Source organism: Somniosus microcephalus, chromosome 12, assembly GCF_052327205.1.
Source record: "Somniosus microcephalus isolate GS21.2 chromosome 12, FLI_Smic_1.0, whole genome shotgun sequence".
Taxonomy (NCBI): Eukaryota; Metazoa; Chordata; class Chondrichthyes; order Squaliformes; family Somniosidae; genus Somniosus; species Somniosus microcephalus.
In genome coordinates this window covers 187,106,048-187,131,253 of record NC_140998.1, presented here as the reverse complement: position 1 = coordinate 187,131,253, position 25,206 = coordinate 187,106,048, and the positions used below count along the sequence as shown (strand labels likewise).

Here is a 25,206-nt window from a genome sequence, read left to right as displayed (position 1 = left end):
CCCCTGGGGGATACCACTGTATACTTCCCTCCAGTCTCATAAACAACCATTCAGCACCACTCTTTGCTTTCTGTCTCATGGCCAATTTTGAATCAACGCTAACATTCCCCCTTTGATCCCATGGGCTTCAATTTTGCTAACACTTCTATTACGTTGCACTTTATCAAACACCTTTGAGACTGTAACAGAAAACAAATGATACTTTGGCTACAGTTCCCAATTTTGGTCAGAATCCTTACAATTTGGTTCTTGTTTTGCCACCGACATTGTGGTCCATTTGATACCGAGTTCCTTGGCATATTCATCACCATACCAGACCAGCAGCTCGCACCGAGGAGGAACAGGCTTGCAAGTCCTGTAATAAATTTTGCCGCAGTGCTGAAAGGCTACAAGGTTCTGCTCCTCCTCCTTTCTGGCACAGTTAACAAACCTGGAACATAACATACAAATATTTAAGTGGCCAAAAATAAGTTAAAATTGTAAAATGAATACAGAATGTAAAGCATATTAGTATAGCAAGTTAGAATGAGAGAACATGTCCCCAGCCATGGACAAATTTCAATTTCAAACATACTGTCATGAGAGGACACTCAGTGGGGACCAATCACTTCAGTGTAGATACGAAAGATAATGGCCCCAATATTTCGGGGGGTTGTGGAGGTGCAGCGATCCAGAAATACGGGTTTCCCGCAGTTCCTGCTGAATTTAATGCCTAGAGCTGATTAAAAATTTTGGCTCGGTTTCCCAGCCACAGCCACCCAGAATGAAAGGCTGACTGGTTGTTGGGTGGGATATTGTACTGGATGGATCATATGAAATGGGACAAAAGACCTTCTTCATCCGTTAATATCTTGTGATCCTCACAATATGGTATCAGTCTTCCCTCACCTCATCCAATTTGATGTAGATTCATCCTTCGCATCAATGTATTCAAAATCCTTGTTGGATTTGCTGATCTGCAGAAAAGTATTTTGATAAAAAGACTGGATTAATAAAAAATTTAAAAGCAACTTTATCTTTATATTAGACTGTCATAAGGCTTAACACGTATTGCAAGATTCTATTACATTGCCTCCCACGTCTTTGAGTAAAAATTGACCTTCCTCTTACCTGTGTTCTGTGATTATACCTTTTCATCTGAGTGCCCAGTTCAACACGATGGCTGGGAATGAAATGATGTAGCATAGGAGCTCGAAAAATAGTATAATGGTGCTGAACAGTTTCAGGAAGCTTTGTAAAGTCGGGAAAGATCCCTGAGTTACTGTATTGTAAGAACATAAGAACATAAGAAATAGGAGCAGGAGTAGTCCAATCGGCCCCTCGAGCCTGCTCCGCCATTCAATAAGATCATGGCTGATCTGATCCTAACCGCCAATCTACTATCACAGAACCATCTCCTGAATCTAACAGAATTAGACACACGAAATAGGAGCAGGGTCAGGCTACATGGCCCCTGGGCCCGCTCCGCTACCCACAGGGCCATGACCGATCCGAACCTAGACTCATGTCCAAATTCCTGCCCGCTCCCCGTAACCCTTAATTCCCTTTACTTCTAGGAAACTGTCTATTTCTGTTTTAAATTTATGTAATGATGTAGCTTCTACAGCTTTTTGGGGCAGCATATTCCATGGACCTACCACCCTCTGAGTGAAGTAGTTCCTCCTCATCTCAGTTTTGAAAGAGCAGCCCCTTATTCTAAGACTATGCCCCCGAGTTCTAGATTCACCCATCATCGGGAACATCCTCCCCGCATCCACCCGATCCAACCCCTTCACAATCTTATATGTTTCAATAAGATCGCCTCTCATTCTTCTGAACTGCAATGAGCAGAGTCCCAATCTACTCAACCTCTCCTCATATGTCCATCCCCTCATCCCCGGGATTAACCGAGTGAACCTTCTTTGTACTGACTCGAGAGCAAGTATGTCTTTTCTTAAGTATGGACACCAAAACTGTATGCAGTATTCCAGGTGCGGTCTCACCAATACCTTGTACAACTGAAGCAATACCTCCCTATTTTTATATTCTATCCCCCTAGCCATGAAAGCCAACATTCCATTGGCCTTCTTAATCACTTGCTGCACCTGCATACTAACCTTTTGAGTTTCGTGCACCAGGACCCCCAGATCCCTTTGTACTTCAGTACTTTCCAGTTTCTTGCCATTAAGATAATAACTTGCTCTACGATTTTTCCTGCCAAAGTGCATAGCCTCACACTTTCCAGTATTGTATTCCATCTGCCAAATCTCTGCCCACTTACTTAGCCTGTCTATGTCCCCTTGCAGGTTTTTTTATGTCCTCCTCACTCACTACTTTCCCTCCCATCTTAGTATCATCTGCAAACTTTGATATGTTACACTCAGTCCCCTCCTCCAAATCGTTAATATAGATTGTAAAGAGTTGGGGACCCAGCACTGACCCCTGCGGAACACCACTAGTTAATGATTGCCAGTCTGAGAATGAACCATTTATCCCAGCTCTCTGCCTTCTGTTAGATAGCCAATCCTCTATCCATGCCAGAATATTACCCCCAATCCCGTGATTTTTTATCTTAAGCAATAATCTTTTGTGTGGCACCTTGTCAAATGCCTTTTGGAAGCCTAAATACACTACGCCACTGGTTCCCCTTTATCCACCCTATATGTTACTTCCTCAAAGAACTCCAGCAAATTTGTCAAACATGACTTCCCCTTCATAAAACCATGCTAACTTTGTCCTATTAAATTATGATTATCCAAATGTCCTGTTACTGTCTCCTTAACAATGGACTCCAAAATTTTACCTACCACAGATGTTAGGCTAACCGGTCTATAGTTTCCAGCCTTCTGTCTACTGCCCTTTTTAAATAAGAGTGTTACAGTAGCAGTTTTCCAGTCTGCCGGGACCTTTGCTGAGTCCAGGGAGTTTCGGAAAATTATTACCAATGCATCCACAATCCCTACCGCCACTTCCCTCAAGTCCCTAGGATGTAAGCCATCAGGTCCAGGTGATTTATCCGCCTTGAGTCCCATTATTTTACCGAGTACCACTTCCTTAGTGATTTTGATCATGTTTAGCTCCTCCCCCGCTATAGCCCCCTGTTTGTCCAGTGTTGGGATATTCTTAATGTCCTCTACTGTAAAGACTGATACAAAATATTCATTCAGTGTTTTTGCCATCTCCATATTTCCCACCATTAATTTCCTGGTCTCATCCTCTAAGGGACTAACATTTACTTTAGCCACCCTTTTTCTTTTTATATAACAATAAAAACTCTTACTATCTGTTTTTATATTTTTTGCTAATTTACTTTCATAATCTATCTTCCCTTTCTTAATCAATCTTTTTGTTATTTTTTGCTGTCTTTTGAAGTTTTCCCAATCCTCTATCCTCCCACTAGATTTGGCTATCTTATATACCCTTGTTTTTAGTTGAATACTATCCTTAATTTCTTTACTTAGCCACGGATGGCTGTCTTTTCTTTTACACCCTTTTCTTCTCAGTGGAATATATATTTTTTGGAAGTTGTAAAATAACTCCTTAAATGTACACCACTGATCATGTATCGTCTTACCCTTTAATCCATTTTCCCAATCCACTCTACTCAATTCCACTCTCATACCTTCATAGTCTCCTTTATTCAAGCTTAGCATGCTTGTTTCAGATCCAACCTTCTCACCCTCTAATTGAATATGGAATTCAACCATGTTATGGTCACTCATTCCAAGGGGATCCTTTCCTTGGACATTTTTAATTAATCCTGTCTCGTTACACAGGACCAGATCTAATGTTGCTTGCCCCCTGGTCGGTCCAGTTACATACTGCTCAAGAAACCCATCCCTAATACACTCAATGAACTCATCCTCAAGGCAGCCCTGCCCAATTTGATTTGTCCAATTAATATGATAGTTAAAATCCCCCATAATTATAGATGTTCCCTTATTACAAGCCTCAACTATTTCCTGATTGATACTCCGTCCAACAGAGTTGCAACTGTTCGGAGGCGTATAGACTACGCCCACTAGTGTTTTTTTCCCTTTATTATTCCTTACCTCCACCTCAGAACACCAAGGATTTGGCAACTACTGTTCAATGCATTCTGAAACTCGGAATGATGAGAGTTGGTTGAGGTGACACCTGACTCACCTTTGTTCATAAATACAATGACAGCAGGCTCTGGGAATCTCCTGGAACTGCTTTAATAGGATAATACCTGAATTAGAGCAGCAGGACTAAATTCATCAGATGATGAACAAAGTACAAGGGACTGGAATGTAGGCTCATTCTTAGTTGACCTTGGCTCCAGGACAAAGCCATTGGATTAAAATGATAACAGCTACAAGGCCATCCAATACCAACAGGCTCTATTCCTCAAAAACAGGAGTGGGGAATCAAGCTAAGAATGCAATAGACAGAGGCCTAGAAATTGGATAAGGCCCAAAAAAAGGCGCGGGCAGCACGATGTGCCCACACCCGTTCAAAGTAGTGCAGGCAGCACATAAAATTCATGCTGCCTGCTCATTATAATGATTGTAGCGCTGAAACGTGCTGCTGATTGTCTTAGTGCTGATTCGGGGGGCCAATATTGGGTGGAGTCTAGTGGCCAATAAAGTTTGTTCAAGGCTCTAATACAGGGGAAGTGCTTTTTTGCACAAACAGCTCATTGTCATTGTGGAGAAAACCATGGCCCAATAGCCAAGAAAAAGGGCAAGGAGATTTTCTGATGTGGCACTGGAGGCCTTGATCCTGGAGGTTCTATGACATCCTCAGGTCCTCTACCACAGGGGGCAGGAGGCCCGCGGACACAAGAAGGCTGTGGGTGGAGACTGCTGAAGCCGTCAGTACGATGAGTGTTGTCCGCAGAACCTGGATCCAGTGCTGCAAAATGTTTAGTGACCTCACATGACTGGTCAAGGTGAGTAAATGCATCTTCAAATACCATATCCCACTATCTGTGTCATGAATCGCACACACTGTTCAATGCACCACACCCCCATCAGTCACCTACCAACAATCTCTAGCCAGCACCACTCATACCTCACACACTTACCACTGCTGCAAGACTTACACCCACATCTCACACCTTGCACAATTTGCCAGCTATTCAACCATGGCAGGCACATCACCCAAACATATTGTACCACACTCACTGACACTTCCCTTTCTCTTGCAGGTCAAGTTGGCACATAACCTCCGGGAGTACCAACAGATGGGTGAAGGGTTATTGGGTGACAGTACTGTCAACAAGGGCAAACAGCAATGACGAAGTCCAGCACCGCCTTCAGTGTGCCAGTGCAGCCTTCAGTCGCCTCAGGAAGAGAGTGTTTGAAGACCAGGACCTCAAACCCGGCACCAAGCTCATGGTATACAGAGCAGTAGTGAGACCCGCCCTCCTGTATGCCTCAGAGACATGGACCATTTACAGCAGGCACCTCAAAGCACTGGAGAGGTACCACCAACGCTGCCTCCGCAAGATCCTGCAAGTCCATTGGCAGGATAGGCGCACTAACGTCAGTGTTCTTGCTCAGGCCAACATTCCCAGCATCGAAGCTTTGACCACGCTCGATCAGCTCCGATGGACATGTCACATCGTCCACATGCCCGATACAAGACTCCCAAAACAAGTGCTCTACTCGGATCTCCGACACTGCAAGAGAGCCCCAGGTGGGCAGAGGAAATGCTTCAAGGACACCCTCAAAGCCTCCTTGAAAAAGTGCAACGTCCCCACCGACACCTGGGAATCCCTGGCCCAAGACCGCACAAAATGGAGGAGAAGCATCCGGGAAGGTGCTGAACACGTCTCTTCGCCGGGAGCAAGCAGCAGCCAAGCGCAAGCAACACAAGGAGTACACATCAACCCAAGCACCCCAGCCACCCGTCCCTGCAACGACCATCTGCCCCACCTGTGATAGAGACTGTAGGTCCCGCATTGGACTCATCAGCCACCTGAGAACTCATGTTTAATGTGGAAGCAAGTCATCCTCGGTTCCGAGGGACTGCCTAAGAAGTAAGAAGAAGGGTAAGTCAGAATTGAGAACCTCATGGACTTGAAGGAAGTAGTGCTCACAATAATTGTTGGGGCAGTGACAGAGTCCGTGGTGAGCGGGGAAGTGAAAAACATTGCTGATGATGATGGTATGCTTATACCTAATCCTTCTTCTCTCAGCCCACTACCCCTCATCCCACAATCTCTTTTCACTTACACGCTGCTGATGGTGTATGCATGGATATTTGGCTTTCCCTCCTACCTCAACACAACCCGACCCTTGTGCATTTCTCCTTTCAGATACCCAAGCACTGTCAGCAGCCCAGCCTGTCTCTGAAGTTCTGGAGGAGGAAAGTGATGGAGGAGAAGACGCAGCGGCACTGGAACTTGTTGCGTTTGCAAAGATAATCCAGAGGCCGTATGCAGAGCTCAGTTCATGTTGCTTTTAATGGCTGATCCAAACACACCCTCCCAGGCAAAAGCAATTGAATACCTATATCCAATGTCAGACAGAATACAACGATAACAGCACTATCAAACTCCATGTGCTCAGGCCAAGGCAATCGAGTACCTATCACCAATGTCAGACATAACATTTCCTCCCCCTCACAGAATTTCAAACATGAAATGTAGTGACAAAGTCCTGTAGGTGGCCAGGGCAACAACATGTACGAACAGGCCGAGGTGCGGACTGGTGAAAAGCAGGCCGAAGTGGGGACTGTTGAGGAGCAGGCTGAGGCACAATATCTGCTTGAGGGTGAGCTGGCTGAGCCACATGTGCATCCCGCCACTCTGGGGGTAAGGCTTGGGGATTAGGTCCGTATAATCCCGCATTGGGGGTGCTGGCACCTTCCGAAGGCGGCTGGCATGCCACCGAGAGCCGTCAGTGAGGCAGAAAGTGGCTGGTCCAAGTTGGCGGCTGATTTGGAGAGGGGAGGACCAGAATGAGGCCATCTTATTTTTGGCCTGCGGACTCTGACCCAATCGGAGACTAAGATGTTGGGCGCCTTGGCCCTCTTCGACTGGTCGAAGTGGAGTTTCATCTTCTCCCGCTGTCTAGCGTCAGTGGCTTGAACCCGTGGAGCAGTGCTCTGAGCTAGCGAGGGGCGGAGCCTGCCAAGGGGCAGCATGAGCTCCCGGCCTAGCATGAGGGATGCGGGTGAGACCCCTGTAGTAGAATGCTGGGAGGCTCTGTAGTGCAGCAGTGTGTGGAGGAGGGCCTTGTCAAACACACATCCCTGGGTTAGGTTTGCTCTGAGGCCATTTTTCAGTGTCTGGTTAAAATGCTCCACCCCCCCCATTTGACTTGGGGTGGTAGTACGCTGTACATATGTGATGGATGCCCTTGCTCTTAAGGTAAGAGGAGAGTCCCGAAGAGACTATTTGGGGGCCATTGTCTGTGGTGATGGCCTTTGGATGCCCCCAGCGGGAGAAGAGGGACTCAAGAATATCGATGATGACCCGAGAGGTGACGGAGCCCACGGCAGTGACCTCTGGCCATTTTGAGTGCAGGTCATAGGTCACCACTAGGAACCGTTGATGGTGGGGGACACCATGGATCTCCCCGCAGACATCCAGCTGCAGGTGCTCCCAGGGCTGAGAGGGCCAGGCAAGGGGTTGCAGGGGTGGAGGAGCTTGGTGGCCAGTCTTGCCACTTACAAGGCAGGCTGCACAGTCCTTGACCAGGGCCTCGATTTCCCTGTCGATACCTGGCCACCACACTAGATCTCGGCATCGTTGTTTGAGCTTCACTGTGCCCAAGTGGACCTCGTGTGTCATGGATAAAACACGCGCATGAAGGGCACTTGGGACCACAGTGCAGAGCCCACGTGCAACACTGGAGTCATTCCAGCAGGAGAGCTCCTCTTTAACTCTGGAGTAGGCAGACAGTTCCTCAGGCACCTTGTGAGGCCAGCCATCTCTGAAGAAGGTGCACAGCTGGGAGAGGGCCGGATCCTGTTCAGAGGCCTCTTTGAGCTCCTGGAGAGAGACTGTGGTTTGGAGAGGCGTGTGCAGCATCTGGACGATATCCTGTTCCACATGTTCAGACCCGACAAGTGGGGCTGGGGCAGAGACAGTGCAGGAGAGCAGATCTGCAACAACATTGTCACGTCCTGGTGTGAACTGGAGACTGAAATTGTATTGGCGGAGGTGGTCAGACCAGTGGTGTAGACGCAGTGGTCTGTGGCCCATGCCGGATGTAGACAGCAGGGCAGTGAGAGCCTGGTGATCGGTTCGCAGGGTGAAGGCATGGTTATACGTGTACAGGTGCCACTGCTCACATGCCCAGACGCACGCCAGTGCCTCACGCTCGCCTACTGAGTACTTCTGTTCAGTGGGGCTAAGGGCTCGGGAGGCAAAGGCGATTGGTTTCTCCATTCCATTCTGTATCTGCGATAACACCGCCCCCACAGCTGCAGCGGACGCGTTGCAGGTGACGAGGGTGGGGCTGGCGACGTCAAAGTGAGCCACCACTGGGGGCGATGTGAGCTGCGATTTGAGGAGGCGAACAGCTTCCGTACAGGCTTGTGAACACACCCAGGGCTCATCTTTTCGCAGGAGCTGACACAGTGGGGCTGTGGTGGCTGAGTACTGGGGCAAAAACTTCAGGTAGTACCCAGTCATGCCAAGGAAGGAGGCAACCTGTGCTGCAGAGCTAGGTTCTGGGATGTTGTGAATGGCATCCACGTTTGACTGGAGTGGGGATATACCATCAGCCGATAACCGAAACCCCACAAATTCGATCTCTGAAACAGCAAAGACACACTTTTCGCCATTCAGTGTGAGCTTGTGTTTTGCTAGAGCCGTGAAAACTCTGTGAAGGCATTCGTCGTGAGTGGAGGTCGAGGGCCCATGCACAGCGATGTCATCCAGGTAGATGGCCACCCCAGGAATGCCTGCGAGCACAGAGGACATCACCTTTTGGAAGCAGCTGGGTGCAGAGCTAAGTCCAAATGGCATCCTGGTGTACCGAAAGATGCCAGCATGTGTCACAAAAGCAGTGAGGTCCCTGCTGCTGGGGTGGAGGGGAACCTGTAGAAAGCCCTGTCGAAGGTCCAGTTTCAAGAACAGGATGGAACCATAGAACTGCGCTGTGAGTTCCTCTGACGTGGGCAGTGGATATTTGTCAGGGATTACGGCCTTATTCACTGCTCGAAGATCGACACAAATGTGTAGACCACCTGACTTTTTCATTGCAACCACCAGGTTGGAGACCCATGGGGAGGCATCAACTGGTTCGATGATGCCAGCTTCCAGTAGCTGCTTTAGTTCAGCTGTGACCCCGTCACGGAGAGCAAGCGGGATGCGGTGCAGTGGCTGAATGACAGGGGTAACGGTGGAGTCAACCATGGGCTGGTGGGTGAAGGCAGTCAGGCAGCCCAGACCCTCGAAGAGTGCTGGCCATGTTTGGCGCCACGGTGAGGCGACGTGCAGAATCGCAGACCCGCCGGTGTCCAAGAGAGAAAAACCCAGGTCAGTGAAAAGATCCAGTCCCATCAGGTTAGCTCCTTGGCGTGCCACATGAAAACAAAAATCTGGCAAAACTTTTGTTCCATAGCATACAGTGAGGTTGACTGAGCCCACTAGTCCAATTTTTGAATTACCATACCCACAAAGGGCAGTGGAGGGCGCAGAGGGTGGCAGGGAGGTGAAAAAACATTTGAATGTGTCCACATTCAGCAGTGAGACGCTGGCACCGGTATCCAAGAACAGAGGGATGCACACATCATTCAGGTTCATTGTGCATGACTTGAAAGCCACTACTGGCCCAGAGCTCATGTTTTGAATTATAGTGCTTGAGGACTGAGAGTGTTCATTTGTAGCAACCGGGGCAGAGCGGCAGACATTGGCAAAGTGATTTTGTTTTCCACAATTGCGACAGGCTTGGCCGCGTGTGGGGCAATTCTGTGCTCTGGTAGCATGTGAACGAGATCCACAGTTTCCACACTGTTGCTGCGGTAGCGCGCGTTGCTGCCGTCACGCGAGCATTACAGTGTCAGGGCTGTCAGGGCCGAGGGCGCCATCACTGGGTGTGTGTGCTAGTTTCGCTGCACATTCGGCTGCAGACTCCACTTGAAAGGCAATGTTAACTGCCTGTGACACCGACAGATCGTCGGACTCGAGTAACAGTCTTTCACGCACTCTCACGTTGTTGCTGTGTTCTATTAGTTGATCACGCACCATCTCGTCGTGTAGTGCACCGAACTTGCACGAGCTAGCTAACCCCCTCAAATTCGTCATGTTTTGATGCACAGACTCGCCGGGAAGTTGGTGACGCTGTCTAAAAATGAATCGCCGCAGGAGGGCACTTTGTGGGGCAGAGAAGTGTGTGCTTAACAGAGCCACAGCCACATCATATGTTTGAATTGAGTCTGCTGTGCCTAATGTCCCAAGAACATGCTGGCCCTCCGCTCCCAAGCAATGGGATAACAGTGCCTTTTTCCGTGCTGTACTCACATTTTCTAGTCCGAGAGCAATGAGGTAGGTTTCAACGGACTGTAGCCAGCGAACCCATGGGATCGGGGGCTCACCGGGTAGTTCAAGGAAGGGAGGAGGTGGTGGAAGAGAGATTTCAGCCATTCTCATCGCCAAATGTTGCGTTTGCAAAGATAATCCAGAGGCCGTATGCAGAGCTCAGTTCATGTTGCTTTTAATGGCTGATCCAAACACACTCTCCCAGGCAAAAGCAATCAAATACCTATATCCAATGTCAGACACAATGCAACGATAACAGCACTATCAAACTCCATGTGCTCAGGCCAATGCAATCGAGTACCTATCAACAAAGTCAGACATAACAGAACTGACACTCGCAGACACCAGCTTAGCAAATGGCACTGCCCATACATTAGAGGGTAGACTAGAGGCAGGATCTGCACGTGGTGAATCCCCAGGCATGAGTGGGCTGCAGCCAAGCCAGGGGGAAAGTGTAGCTCGCGTGCCAGCTCCCCGCAGGGCGAGATTACGCACGAGTTCTGCTGCACAGGACGCAGATGATGATCTCGATGGGGCAGCCTTCAGAAGAAGGGTGGTGGGCCTGCACACAGAAATGCTTGGTGTAATGGCAAGCCTGCCAGAGAGCCTCTGGTCAGTGTCAAGCAGCATGGAGGAGTCCGGCTCCAATATTATGGGGTTTTGCGCTGGGCTTGGAGCCCATGATTTCCAGGGTGGAAATAATGGGCAACTCCATTAGAGAACTTGTGGACCCAACCATGATGCTGGGTGTGATGGGCAAACTCGCATTTCCAAACGGAAGCAACCCAACGTCTCACTGATGCAGTGGAAGCGCAGACTGCTCTCCTACAGTCTCAACTTGTTGCCACGCAAGCTCAGACTGATGCCATTGTGGCTGGGTTTACGAGTGTGGAAAAGTGCTTTCAGATTGTCACAGCAGTCCAGCAATCTGTGCTCCAGCAGATGGCTAATAGTGCTGAGGCCCCACCCTGAGGGAGTGGCAGTGGCCCCGTGGAGCAAGAACCTGCTGTCCTCTCTCAAGAAGACAGCATTCATGCTCCCACCACTGCCACCCTGCCAGTGCGCTTGCACCAGCCAGCCCAGACTTCTGCCGCCCATACCAAGGTGGCGCAGTCTACAGCCGGGCTTTCTAGGGCCAGAGCTGCTTGAGGTCATCCTGCAGGCCTATTTGTAGACTCCCCACTGCAAGTCAGCAGCTTTCCACCAGCTGCAGCAGTGGGGGAGCACTTCGTAGGAGCACTAGAGTAGGAAAAGGCACACTTAAGACAGACACTTAGGGAATGCACAAGGGTGATTAGCTGACTTTGTTCTTTTGATTTGAATTTGATAAATTTATAAATTATATTTGAAATGTGTTTTGTGGTGGCTCTCATTTCAACTTTGTGCCCAGGAGGACGCTGTGATGTTCTGAGACAGAGGGATGGTAAGATGGGGAAGTGGTGAGCAACGGGATCTGGGGTTTCACTCACTGCAACCAGAGTCTGTTGAGGCGCTCATGGACAGCCCATCTGGATCAGGAATGTGCTGCCTGCCTGCTCACTTCCTTCTCCTCCTCCTCCTCCTCTCTTATTTATCAGGATAGCATCTTTGTTATCAAGATAGGCTAAAAGATTTGGGACTCTACACTTTAGGGAAGTGTAGACTTAAGGGGGATTTGATTGAGGTTCAGAAGATAATGAAGGGTTGAAGGGAATGATCATGTGCCAGCTGATAGTTTGTTTCAATTAAATAGGTTAAGAAGGACTAGGGGTCACAAATTTAATTTGTACAAGTCTAGATCTAGGTTAGATGTCAGGACGAGGTTCTTGTCCCATAGAATAGTGGAACTCGGGAACAGGCTGCCATCTCGTGTGGTGGACACGGACTCTCAGAGTTCTTTCAAGCGAGAGCTGGACCTGTTTTTGGCTGAGGCAGAGATCACCTCTTACAGAAGGTAGATACTGCAGGGAATTCAGGACAAGAATGATCTCCTGGACTAGTTTCGATCGCCAGTTAGGTCGCAAATTGGCCTTGGTATTTTATGGTTTTGGGTGGGATGGAATGAATAGATTGTGATACACAAGGTATCACAATTGTTTAGGGACAGGCTTGATGGACCTGTGGTGGCATGGGCTGTGCCCTCATGTGGCCAAGTTGTGGAACATGCAGCAGACCACCACGAAATGGGAAACCTGCTCCGGCCTGTACTGGAGGGCTCCTCCTGAGCGGTCAAGGCAGCGGAACTGTTGCTTGAGGACCTCAATGGTCTGATCGATAAGACTCCTCATGGCAGCATGGCTGTCGTTATTTGAGTGCTGGCCATGAGTGGTGTGGCTGTGGAGGGAACTCATCAGCCAGATGCAGAGTGGATAGCTCTTGTTTCCAAGCAGCCAACCTTGGGTTTGACGTGGTGGTTCAAAGACTGCTGGCACACCGGACTGGTGCAGGTTGAAGGCATCATGACTGCTGCCAGGATACCGTGCATTCAGCATCATGATGCACTGGGCGTGGTCGCACAAGAAGTGCACATTAAGTGAGTGGTAGTCTGTGCAGTTACGGAACATCTCAGGATTGGTATACGGTGCCTGCAAAGTCACATGTGTGCAGTCGATGGCACACTGCACCATGAGGAAGCCCTCTAGCCTGGCAAAGCCACATGCGTGTGTTGTGTATGTACCTTTAAGGGAATAACTGGTCTCAGACTGCAGTACCAGCATTGACCACCCCTGTATAAAAGGCCCTAGCAGGCTTCTGTAGTTTCAGTTCCAGGTTGTCTCCATTCAGTAAAGACTTGTTATAATCAACTCCTGCAGTCCGTGTCTCAATTATACACGGACATAATACTGGCGACGAGTAAGAAACGAACTTACCTGCAACTCGGCAGCACCTCAGAGGACGTTATTGAAGGTCGAAGCCAGAAGAAAAAATAAAAATAAAAAAATAATCCAAAGAAACTCGAGAAACTGGCGTCGACCGTGGGCAACCGCCCTCCAAATCATCGAATTGAAAAGTGCAGGAGAGACTGTCGGGAGCCAGGCTTGGTTCTCCAGTCTGTGGTTTCCCAGCTAATTGGGCTGGTGGCAGGTAGTACACTGATCCTTCCTGGGCTGCGGCGGGCTAGAGCTCGATTGGGTGGCTCTGCAACGGGGCCAGGCAGCGAGTCGGGAAGCAAAGAGGGAGAGAGAGGGTGGAGCACACAGGGCGCGGCCGGTGCTTCGAAGCTGGGCGGCGTTCGGACCTAAGAAGAGGGAGGGAAGTGTCCCAGAGGGTCCGCTCCACGGCGGGAACGGTTCTTCAATTAACGGAGCAAATATTGAAGTGCGATAGAAAAATTAAAATACCGCGGAGCGGCATTGGCAGCAGCGATTGGGGAGGCGCGAAGACCATAGGGCATCGCCATTACAGGATAGTAAAATAAATATAATCACCAGCAACAGCGTTGGCAGCAGCGGCAGCGGCGGGAAAGCGCGGGAGGCGCCATCTTAACTTGGCGGGGAAGAAGAAAAAGCGTGGGAGGCGCCATTTTGATCCATCGGGGATGAAGGCAAAGCGCGGGAGGTGCCATCTTAGATTTTCAAGATGCCAAAGACTGGCGATATCACTGCCTTCGATAATGCAATAGAAGACTGGACCACGTATGTGGAAAGAGTCGAGGTATATTGCGAGGCAAACGAAATAACCGATGAGAAAAAGGCATCGGTATTGCTAAATTTAATGGGCGCAAGAACGTACGGCCTATTGCGGGACCTGATTACTCCAGCCAAACCGAAGGCGAAGAGTTTTAACGAAATTGTTGCTATCCTACAGGAACAACTAAATCCTACACCGCTGCTGATAGCAGAAAGATTTAAATTCCACAGGAGAAATCAGCATAAAAATGAGAGCAATGCTGATTACCTTACGGAACTATGCAAGCTATCAAAGCACTGCCAGTTCGGAGCAGGACTGGCAGATACCTTACGGGACAAATTTGCCTGTAGACTCCTGAGTGAAGGAACCCAGAAGAGGTTACTCTCAGAGAAAGAGCTGACGCTAGATAAGGCTTTCAGCGTGGCAGTATCATACGAAGCAGCAGCAAGGGGAGCTGCGGAAATACAACAAAAGCCACAGGAATACGGCACCCACAAAATGACACGGGGATTTGCAAAATGTTATCGCTGCGGCAGAACAAACCATGACCAGAAGGACTGCTGGTCCAAGGACAAAATATGCAGGCAATGCGGAAAGATGGGACACATTGCACGAGTTTGCAGGTCTGGGAAGAAGACCAACGACAACAAAAAGGCTACGAAGGAATCATACAGGAAAGTACAAAAGATGACGGACAGTAGTTCCGAAGACCAGATGAGCGATAGTGAATCCGGGAACAAGAGACTAAGCTTTCTCAAACTTCACAACATAATCGCAAAAGAGGATCTCCAAACCATTTGAGTCACCCTCACGATAGCAGGGTCCCAAGTCAAAATGGAATTGGATACAGGATCAGCTCTAACCATCATGAATCAACGAGACTACGAGCGGCTATTCTCACACATACCCTTGAGAGAGACATCCATTGTCTTGAGGACATATACGGGGCAAAAAGTATACCCCAGAGGAAAAATAAGGGTGCCTGTCGAATACAACGGCAAGCAAATACGGAAATTGTATCTCTACATTCTGCAAGATGGTGGACCGCCGTTATTGGGACGTGAATGGATCAGAAAGATAAGTTTAGACTGGCACTCCATTCAGGCACTGACGGTGGCTGGTAAAAAGGATGACGACATCACTCCTGGATGATTGTCAACAATCTTAGCTGACGCCAAAGAGGTATTTCAACAAGAACTGGGCACTCTTAAAGGCGTAACCGCCTCGATAAAAATAGAGGAGAATGCAATTCCCAAGTTTTTCAAAACAAGACCGGTACCATATGCAATTCGCCCAGCCATCGAGGCAGAGCTGGAGAATCTGGAGAATGCAGGCGTGTTATCTAAGGTAGGCTGGAGTGAGTAGGTGACACCCATCGTCCCTGTCATGAAGAAAACGTTAAACAATAAGTCTGAGGAGCCAAGGAAGGTTTGCATCTGTGGGGACTTCAAGGTGACGGTGAACCCAGTCATAGAAACATAGAAACATAGAAGATAGGAGCAGGAGTAGGCCATTCAGCCCTTCGAGCCTGCTCCGCCATTCAATGTGATCATGGCTGACCATCCAAATTCAGTACCCTGTCCCTGCCTTTTCCCCATATCCCTTGATCCCTTTAGCCTCAAGAAATATATCCAACTCTTTCTTGAATATATTTAATGAACTGGCCTCCATCGCCCTCTGTGGCAGAGAATTCCACAGGTTCACCACTCTCTGGGTGAAGAAATTCCTCCTCATTTCAGTCCTAAATGGCTTACCCCTTATCCTTAGACTATGACCCCTGGTTCTGGACTCCCCGGCCATCAGAAACATCCTTCCTGCATCTAGTCTGTCCAGACCTGACAGAATTTTATAGGTTTCAATGAGATCCCCTCTCAATCATCTAAACTCCAGTGAGTATAAGCCCAATCGACACAATCTCTCCTCATACGTCATTCCTGCCATCCCAGGCATCAGCCTGGTGAATCTTCACTGCACTCCCTCCATGGCAAGAACGTCCTTCCTCAGGTAAGGTGACCAAAACTGCACACAATACTCAAGGTGCGGTCTCACCAAGGCCCTGTACAACTGCAGCAAGACATCCTTGTTCCTGTACTCGAACCCTCTTGCTACGAAGGCCAACATACCATTTGCCTTCTTAACCGCCTGCTGCACCTGCATGCGTACCTTCAGCGACTGGTGCACAAGGACACCCAGGTCTCTTTGCACTTCCCCTTCTCCCAATCTATTGCCATTCAAATAATAATCTGCCTTCCTGTCTTTGCCACCAAAGTGGATAACCTCACATTTATCCACATTATAGTGCATTTGTCATGTTTCTGCCCAATCACCCAACCTGTCCAAATTGTACTGGAGTTTCCCGACATCCTCCTCGCAGCTTACCCTCCCGCCCAGCTTTGTGTCGTCTGCAAATTTGGAGATATTACATCCAATTCCCTCGTCCAGATCATTAATATATATTGTGAACAGCTGGGGTCCTAGGACCGATCCTTGCGGTACCCCACTAGTCACTGCCTGCCACTCGGAAAACGACCCGTTTATTCCAACTCTTTGCTTTCTGTCCGCCAACCAATTCTCTATCCAAGTCAATACCTTGCCCCCAATCCCATGTGCCTTAATTTTGCATGCTAATCTCTTGTGTGGGACCTTATCGAAAGCCTTCTGAAAGTCCAAATACACCACATCCACTGGTTCTCCCTTATCTATTTTACCAGTTACATCCTCAAAAAATTCCAGTAGATTAGTCAAGCATGATTTACCTTTTGTAAATCCATGTTGACTTTGTCCGATCCTGTCACTGCTTTCCAAGTGCTCTGCGATTACATCTTTTATAATAGACTCTAGCATTTTCCCCACTACCGATGTCAGGCTTACCGGTCTATAATTCCCCGCTTTTGCTATACCACCTTTTTTGAACAGTGGGGTAACATTAGCTACCCTCCAATCCATGGGTGCCGTTCCAGAGTCTATCGAGTTCTGGAAGATGATCAGTAATGCATCTACTTACTCTAGGGCCACTTCCTTAAGTACCCTGGGATGTGGACCATCAGGCCCTGGGGATTTATCGGCCTTCAGTCCCATCAATTTTCCTAACACCATTTTCCTACAAATACTGATTTCTTTCAGTTCCTCGCTTTCATCAGACCCTATGTTCCCCGGCATCTCTGGGAGGTTATTTGTGTCCTCCTTTGTGAAGACAGAACCAAAGTATGCATTTAGTTGGTCTGCCATTTCCTTGTTTCCCATTATAAATTCCCCTGATTCTGACTGTAAGGGACCTACGCTTGACTTCACTAATCTTTTTCTCTTCACATATCTATAAAAGCTTTTACAGTCAGTTTTTATGTTCTCTGCAAGCTTACTCTCATATTCTATTTTCCCTTTCTTAATTAATCCCTTTGTCCTCCTTTGTTGACTCCTAAACTGCTCCCAATCCTCAGGATTATTGCTTTTTCTAGCCAATTTATATGTCCTCTCCTTGGATCTTATGCTATCCCTAATTTCCCTTGTTAGCCACGGTTGAGTCACCTTTTTTGTTTTATTTTTACGCCAAACTGGGATGAACAAATTCTGTAGCTCATCCATTCGGTCTTTGAATGTTTGCCATTGCCTATCCACCATCAACTCTTTGAGCGCCATTCCCCACTCAATCCTACCCAACTCGCTCCTCAGACCATCGTAGTTTCCTTTATTTAAATTGAGGACCCTTGTCTCTGAGTCAACTACTTCATTCTCCATCTTAATGAAAAATTCGATCATATTATGATCGCTCTGACCCAAGGGGCTTCGTACAACAAGATTGCTAATTAAAACTTTCTCGTTGCATAATACCCAGTCTAAGATGGCCTGATCTCTGGTTGGTTCCTCGACATTTTGGTCCAGGAAACCATCCCGTAAACACTCCAGGAATTCCTCCTCCACAGTATTGTTACAGTCCTTCACACAGCACAATATCCTCTTCCAAGGATAGAAGATATCTTCGCCTCACTATCTGGAGGGAAGCGTTTTACAAAAATTGACCTAGCACAAGCATATTTGCAGATGGAGGTTGAAGAATCCTTTCGGAAGTATCTCACGATAAACACTCACAAAGGTCTTTACCAGTATAATCGACTGGTATTCGGAGTAGCATCAGCTCCGGCGATATGGCAAAGAGCGATGGAACAAGTCCTGCAAGTGATTCCGGAGACTTAGTGTTACTTAGACGACATCCTAGTGACAGGTGAAGATGACAGTGAACACCTTGCCAACCTAGAGCTGGTGCTCACTAGACTACGTGAACATGGGCTACGAGCCAATCGCCCCAAGTGCGAGTTTTTTAAGAAACAGATATCATATTGTGGCCACGTGATTGATGAAGAGGGGTTGCATAAGTCCCCTGACAAAATTGAAGCGATAGTTAAGGCTCCAGCGCCTGAAAATGTGTCACAACTGAGGTCATTCCTCGGATTGGTGAATTACTACCATAAGTTTTTGCCGAATTTACCCACAATTCTGCATCCACTGAACGCCCTACTACGAACGGGAGTAGCATGGAAATGGAGCGATGAATGTAAGCGGGCCTTTCAGAAGAGTAAGGACCGAATCACTTCAAGAGAAGTATTGGCTCACTACAACCCATCACTACCGATAAGACTGGCGTGTGATGTGTCTCCCTACGGCATTGGGGCGGTACTGTCACATAAATTCCTTGATGGTTCAGAGAGGCCGATAGCTTTTGCGTCATGCTCGTTAACTTCAGCCGAGCGTAACTACACCCAGATTGACAGAGAGGCCCTCAGCCTGGTGTGGGGGGTGAAGAAGTTCAATCACTACCTGCACTGTCAGAAATTTACTCTACTAACTGATCATCAACACCTCGTCTCCATTTTCAACCCTCAGAAGGGCGTACCGATAATGACGGCACAACGGCTACAGAGGTGGTCCCTTTTCCTAGGGGCACACCAATATGACATCGAGTACAAAGGAACTAAACAGCATGGGAATGCTGATGGATTGTCGCGCCTACCGTTGCCGACGGTGGAAGAAGAACTGGCAGTGGATCCAGTGGAGTTATTCCACTCGACTATAGTCGAATGTCTCCCTGTGACGAATGCAAACATAGAAAAGGAAACACGAAATGAACCGACACTCTCCTGGGTCTATGATTTAATGGTGAAGGGATGGCCAGCACCTGGCGAACCACTGCTGCCAGCATTCTCGCCGAGAAGAGAACAGCTGTCAGTGTGCAGAGGAACCTTGATGTGTGGATCCAGAGTAGTAATTCGACCCAGGTTGAAGGATAGAGTGCTCAATGAGCTTCATGAGGGTCATCTGGGAGGGGTAAAAATGAAGAACTTAGCCAGAGCGTTTGTGTGGTGGCCGGGAATCGATAGAGAAATCGAAGAGATGACCAAGAGCTGTACAGGATGCCAGAAGGTCCAAAATGCCCCACCACAAGCCCCTCTACATCCATGGGAGTGGCCCTCATCTCCATGGCAAAGGGTACAAATTGATTTTGCTGGTCCCTTTATGGACTCGATGTTTTTAATTGCGGTGGATGCACATTCAAAGTGGCCAGAGGTAATAAAAATGTCCTCAACCACCACAGAAAAAACTATCACAGTCTTATGAACCATATTCGCCAGGAATGGGCTGCCTGAACAGATTTGCTCTGACAATGGACCACAGTTTGTGTCTGAAGAGTTTCGGAGGTTCTTAAAGAACAATGGTGTTAAGCATTACACATCCGCCCCATATCATCCAGCCACTAATGGATTGGCCGAGAGGTTTGTTCAAACATTCAAGAAGGCTGTCAAGGCAATGTGTAATGAAGATATACCCCTACAACACAAGGTGGATAACTTCTTGTTTGCCTACCGGAATGCGACACATGCGGTTACCAACCAAGCTCCAGCCATGATGTTCTTCAATCGAAGACTACGATGCCGCTTGCATTTGGTTAAGCCAAACATCAGAAGAGATGTGGAGAACAGGCAGTTTCAGAATATGAATGAAAGTCCGACCAGGAGTTTTAAGATAGGTCAACCAGTTTTGGCCCGGGACTACCGCACAGAGAAATGGCAGCCAGGAATGATCTGTACACGGCAAGGACCTCTAATGTATACCGTGGACGTTGGAGAGAGCATTGTAAGACGCCATGCTGACCAGATTCTAGAGTCAGTGGAAAACGTCAACTCCACACCACGATCTGATACACCTGGCGGTGAAACCGAAGTACCAATTGCATCTACCGCAGAATCGGTGATATTGGAAGCAGACGAACCAAACAACGACATTGATCCCGACGCAACCTTGCCAGAAGAACCTGATATCCCAAAGAGGCGTTATCCAGACAGAATCAGGAAGCCTCCTCAAAGACTGAACATATAATTGCTTAACTTCAACCAATGTATCTAGCAACCGTAATTGTATTTGTAATTAGTTATTATTTAGTTGTTAAATGAATGTTATGTACTGTTTATCTAAAAGGGGAGGAATTGTTGTGTATGTACCTTTAAGGGAATAACTGGTCTCAGACTGCAGTACCAGCAGTGACCACCCCTGTATAAAAGGCCCTAGCAGGCTTCTGTAGTTTCAGCTTCCAGGTTGTCTCCATTCAGTAAAGACTTGTTATAATCAACTCCTGCAGTCCGTATCTCAATTATACACGGACATAATAGCGCGCTCCTCCTACTTCTCTCTGTTCAGAGAGAAGACAATGAAGTCCCTTCTCCTGGAATAGAGAGCCTCTGTGACCTCCTGGTTGCAGCGATGGACAGCAAACTGGGATAAAAACAGAAAATGCTGGAAATTCTTCTTCTTCTTAGGCAGTCCCTAGGAACAGAGGATGATTTGCTTCCATATTATATATGAGTTCTCAGGTGACCAATGAGTCCAATGCAGGACCTACAGTCTCTGTCACAGGTGGGGCAGATGGTGGTTGAAGGGGCGGGTGGGTGGGGTGCTTGGGTTGACATGCGCTCCTTGCGCTTGGCTTCCGCTTGCTCCAGGTGTTCGGCCCCTTCCCGGATACCTCTCCTCCATTTTGTGCGGTCTTGGGCCAGGGATTCCCAGGTGTCGGTGGGGATGTTGCACTTTTTCAAGGAGGCTTTGAGGGTGTCCTTGAAGCATTTCCTCTGCCCACCTGGGGCTCTCTTGCCATGTTGGAGCTCCGAGTAGAGCGCTTGCTTTGGGAGTCTCGTATCTCAGCAGATCAAGCAGCATCTGTAAAGAAACAGAGTTAAGGTTTCAGGTCGATGACCCAGCAAACTGGGAGATGTTAGCTATATCTCCCGGTCCAGACTGGTGAAAAAATTCAGGGCCACGGTGACTTCAGGGCCACTGGGAGAGCCTCTCTGCTCTGAGGCTGCATGTTTGGCTGCAGGAGGTGGCAGAGATCTGTGACTGCCTCTTTGGTGAATCGGAGCCTCCTAATACAATGCCCCTGGCTTAAGCACAGGTAGAAGTGCTCTTGGAAGACCCTGGTTGTGCAAGACCTCCTGGCCCTCCTCGTTCTCCCTCTGCGAGCATCTTGTCTTCTTCTTCGCTGCCTCCACTCCATCTCCGTCATACTCGAGCGTGAGGGGGACTGCAAGTAGAGACCCCATGACTGGGAGCAAGTGTGAGCAGAAGCCTTTAAATGAGTAGCAAGGCTTTCTGTCACCTCAGCAACATTAAATAACTGTAGAAAGCTCCAAACAGTCGCACAAACTGTGACAGAGCCAGGACAGATCAAAAAGCAAGTCAGCTGTATATTGTTGATGATCCCTTTAAATAGCGGTGCTGGGAGGTCCTTCCTGCTGCTGAACGTATGGTCAGCTGGTCGCGATTGGGAGAGGGCGTAAAATGGAGTGGCAATGTCAAAAATGGCAGATATTGTGTCAAACCAGCATTCCACACTCATTGATGTCACGATCTGCATCTTCTAAATATCTGGAGTGCGCACAGGCATCAGCAGCACTACCGACCTTCCCAAAATGGCGGCCATCGCAGGACCCGATAAAAGCGAGGCGGCCACGATTTTTAAGCAAAACGGGCCTGAACGGCGAGCGCTAAAACTTCAAAATTCGCGGCCACGGAATTCAATAATTGCCTCAGCTGGCGGGCAGCAGGGTGGGGAGGAATTCTAGTGAGGGATTTCGTTTCAGTGTGTGAACATGCTGCCTCAGCTTGGGCGGGGTGGGTGGCAGAGTTTTTATAAATAGTTGTGAGTCTGACTTTGCCTCAGCGTCGTGAGAGGATTTTTGTCTGTGTGGGGAGCGGAGTTTTCTCTCAACACTGACACTATCAGCTGTGGGGAAGGCGCTGTGAACTTTGATACACCTTTGGTCTCAGTGGGGTGAATTGCAACTGTTCCCTCTGTGGTGGTGTTTGGTGGGTTTCAGTCAGATTGAGGCATGTCTGTTCGGGTAGTTCCGTGGCTGCTGCCAGCCCAACAATAAACACACCCAGTAATCTATTCTTCATTTGTGAACATTTCCATGTGTTGATAGGTTAGTTGAACACAAGAGGCTTCACAGCAAAGACTAATTCTGTCTTCACTCGCTGTCTACTTACCAGTAGGACTCGCTGATTAGCAACCAGGAATGGGAACCTTGGATAATTTATAGAAAATAAATTCCAATAAGTCCTGAACTTTTTTGTAAAATAAGGAACTTGATAACGACAGTAGTCACTTACCGCCCATGAATACCCACTGACAGCAGCTGCTTCTTCATTTGATACTACTCCTTCATAGGGTCCAAAGTGAACGCCTGTGGGAATAACCTGCCCTTCATTCCATACACCAAGACCAGCTTTTTGAATTTTTGAAATCACTATGCTGAGACCCTCCAGAAGGGTTAAACGTGCTCTGTCTGGCTGACTGAATTCGACCACCGTGTCCTTTATGAACACTGGAGGACCATGCACAGGGCATTCTTCAATAAAAAATGTCTCGCAGTCTTCACAAACTAACACATGAAATACAAATTAAAGATGGATCAGGATTTATAGAAACATAGAAACATAGAAGATAGGAGCAGGAGTAGGCCATTCGGCCCCTCGAGCCTGCTCCGCCATTCGATGAGATCATGGTTGATCGTCCAAACTCAGTGCCCCGTACCTGCCTTCTCCCCATATCCCTTGATACCTTTAGCTCTAAGAAATATATCTAACTCCTTCTTGAATATATTTAAAGACTTGGCCTCAACCGCCTTCTGTGGTAGAGAATTCCACAGGTTCACTACTCTCTTGGTAAAGAAATTCTTCCTCATCTCTGTCCTAAATGGCTTACCCCTTATCCTTAGACTATGACCCCTGGTTCTGGACTCTCCGACCATTGGGAACATTCTACCTGCATCTAGTTTGTCCAGACCTCTCAGAATTTTATAAGTTTCGATGAGATCCCCTCTCATTCTTCTAAACTCCAGCGAGTATAAGCCCAATCGGCCCAATCTCTCCTCATACATCATTCCTGCCATCCCAGGGATCAGCCTTGTGAATCTTCGCTGAACTCCTTCCATGGCAAGAACATCCTTCCTCAGATAAGGCGACCAAAACTGCATACAGTACTCAAGGTGTGGTCTCACCAAGGCCCTGTACAACTGCAGCAGGACATCCTTGCTCCTATACTCAAACCCTTTCGCTATGAAGGCCAACATACCATTTGCCTTCTTCACCGCCTGCTGCACCTGCATGCTTATCTTCAGCGACTGGTGCACAAGGACACCCAGGTCTCGTTGCACTTTCCCTTCTCCCAATCTATTGCCATTCAGATAATAATCTGCCTTTCTGTTTTTGACACCAAAGTGGATAACCTCGCATTTATCCACGTTATATTGCATCTGCCATGCTTCTGCCCAATAACCCAACCTGTCCAAATCATACTGGAGTTTCTCGGTATCCTCCTTGCAGCACACACGTCCACCCAGCTTTGTGTCATCTACAAACTTGGAGATATTACATCTAGTTCCCTTATCTAGATCATTAATGTATATTGTGAATAGCTGGGGTCCAAGGACCAATCCCTGCGGTACCCCACTAGTCACTGCCTGCCACTCGGAAAAAGACCCTTTAATTCCTACTCTCTGCTTTCTGTCCGCCAACCAGTTCTCTATCCAAGTCAATACCTTGCCCCCAATCCCATGTGCCTTAACTTTACACGCTAATCTCTTATGCGGGACCTTATCGAAAGCCTTTTGAAAGTCCAAATACACCACATCTACTAGTTCTCCCTTATCTATTTTCCCAGTTACGTCCTCAAAAAATTCCAGTAGATTAGTCAAGCACGATTTACCTTTTGTAAATCTATGTTGACTTTGTCCGATCCTGTCACTGTTTTCCAAGTGCTCAGCTATTACATCCTTTATAATGGACTCTAGCATTTTCCCCACTACCGATGTCAGGCTTACCGGTCTGTAATTCCCCGATTTCTCTCTACCACCTTTTTTGAATAGTGGGGTAACATTAGCTACCCTCCAATCCATGGGTACAGTTCCAGATTCCAGCGAATTTTGGAAGATGATCAGCAATGCATCTACTATTTCTAGGGCCACCTCCTTAAGTATCCTAGGATGTAGGTTATCAGGCCCTGGGGATTTATCGGCCTTTAATCCCATCAATTTCCCTCACACCATTTCCCTACAAATACTGATTTCTTTCAGTTCCTCCCTCTCATCAGACCCTATGTTCTCCAACATCTCTGGGAGGTTATTTGTGTCCTCCTTTGTGAAGACAGAACCAAAATATGCATTTAATTGGTCTGCCATTTCTTTGTTCCCCATTATAACTTCCGCTGCTTCTGACTGCAAGGGACCTACACTTGATTTCACACATCTTTTTCTCTTCACATATCTATAAAAGCTCTTACAGTCAGTTTTTATGTTCCCTGCAAGCTTACTTTCATATTCTATTTTCCCCTTCTTAATTAATCCCTTTGTCCTCCTTTGTTGAATCCTAAACTGCTCCCAATCCTCAGGTTTACCGCTTTTTCTGGCCAATTTATATGCCCTCTCCTTGGATCTTATGCTATCCCTAATTTCCCTTGTTAGCCACGGTTGAGTCACCCTTTTTGTTTTATTCTTATCCCAAACTGGGATGAACAACTTCTGTAGTTCATCCATGCGGTCTTTGAATGTTTGCCATTGCCTATCCACCGTCAACCCTTTGAGTGACATTCCCCAATCAATCCTGCCCAA

General features: G+C 47.8%; 1 protein-coding gene across 1 annotated transcript in view; it reads right to left on the bottom strand.

Moving 5' to 3' along the window:
• Positions 1 to 207: 207 nt before the first annotated feature.
• LOC147109766 (histone-lysine N-methyltransferase PRDM7-like) overlaps positions 208 to 25,206 on the bottom strand; it is a 38,954-nt gene continuing 13,955 nt past the window's right edge. The window contains exons 4-6 of the mRNA XM_086002366.1: positions 22,709 to 22,980; positions 889 to 956; positions 208 to 430 (exon numbers count right to left, since the gene is read on the bottom strand). Coding sequence (XP_085858492.1) covers positions 208 to 430; positions 889 to 956; positions 22,709 to 22,980 — 563 coding nt within the window. The remainder of the gene's footprint in view (positions 431 to 888; positions 957 to 22,708; positions 22,981 to 25,206) is intronic.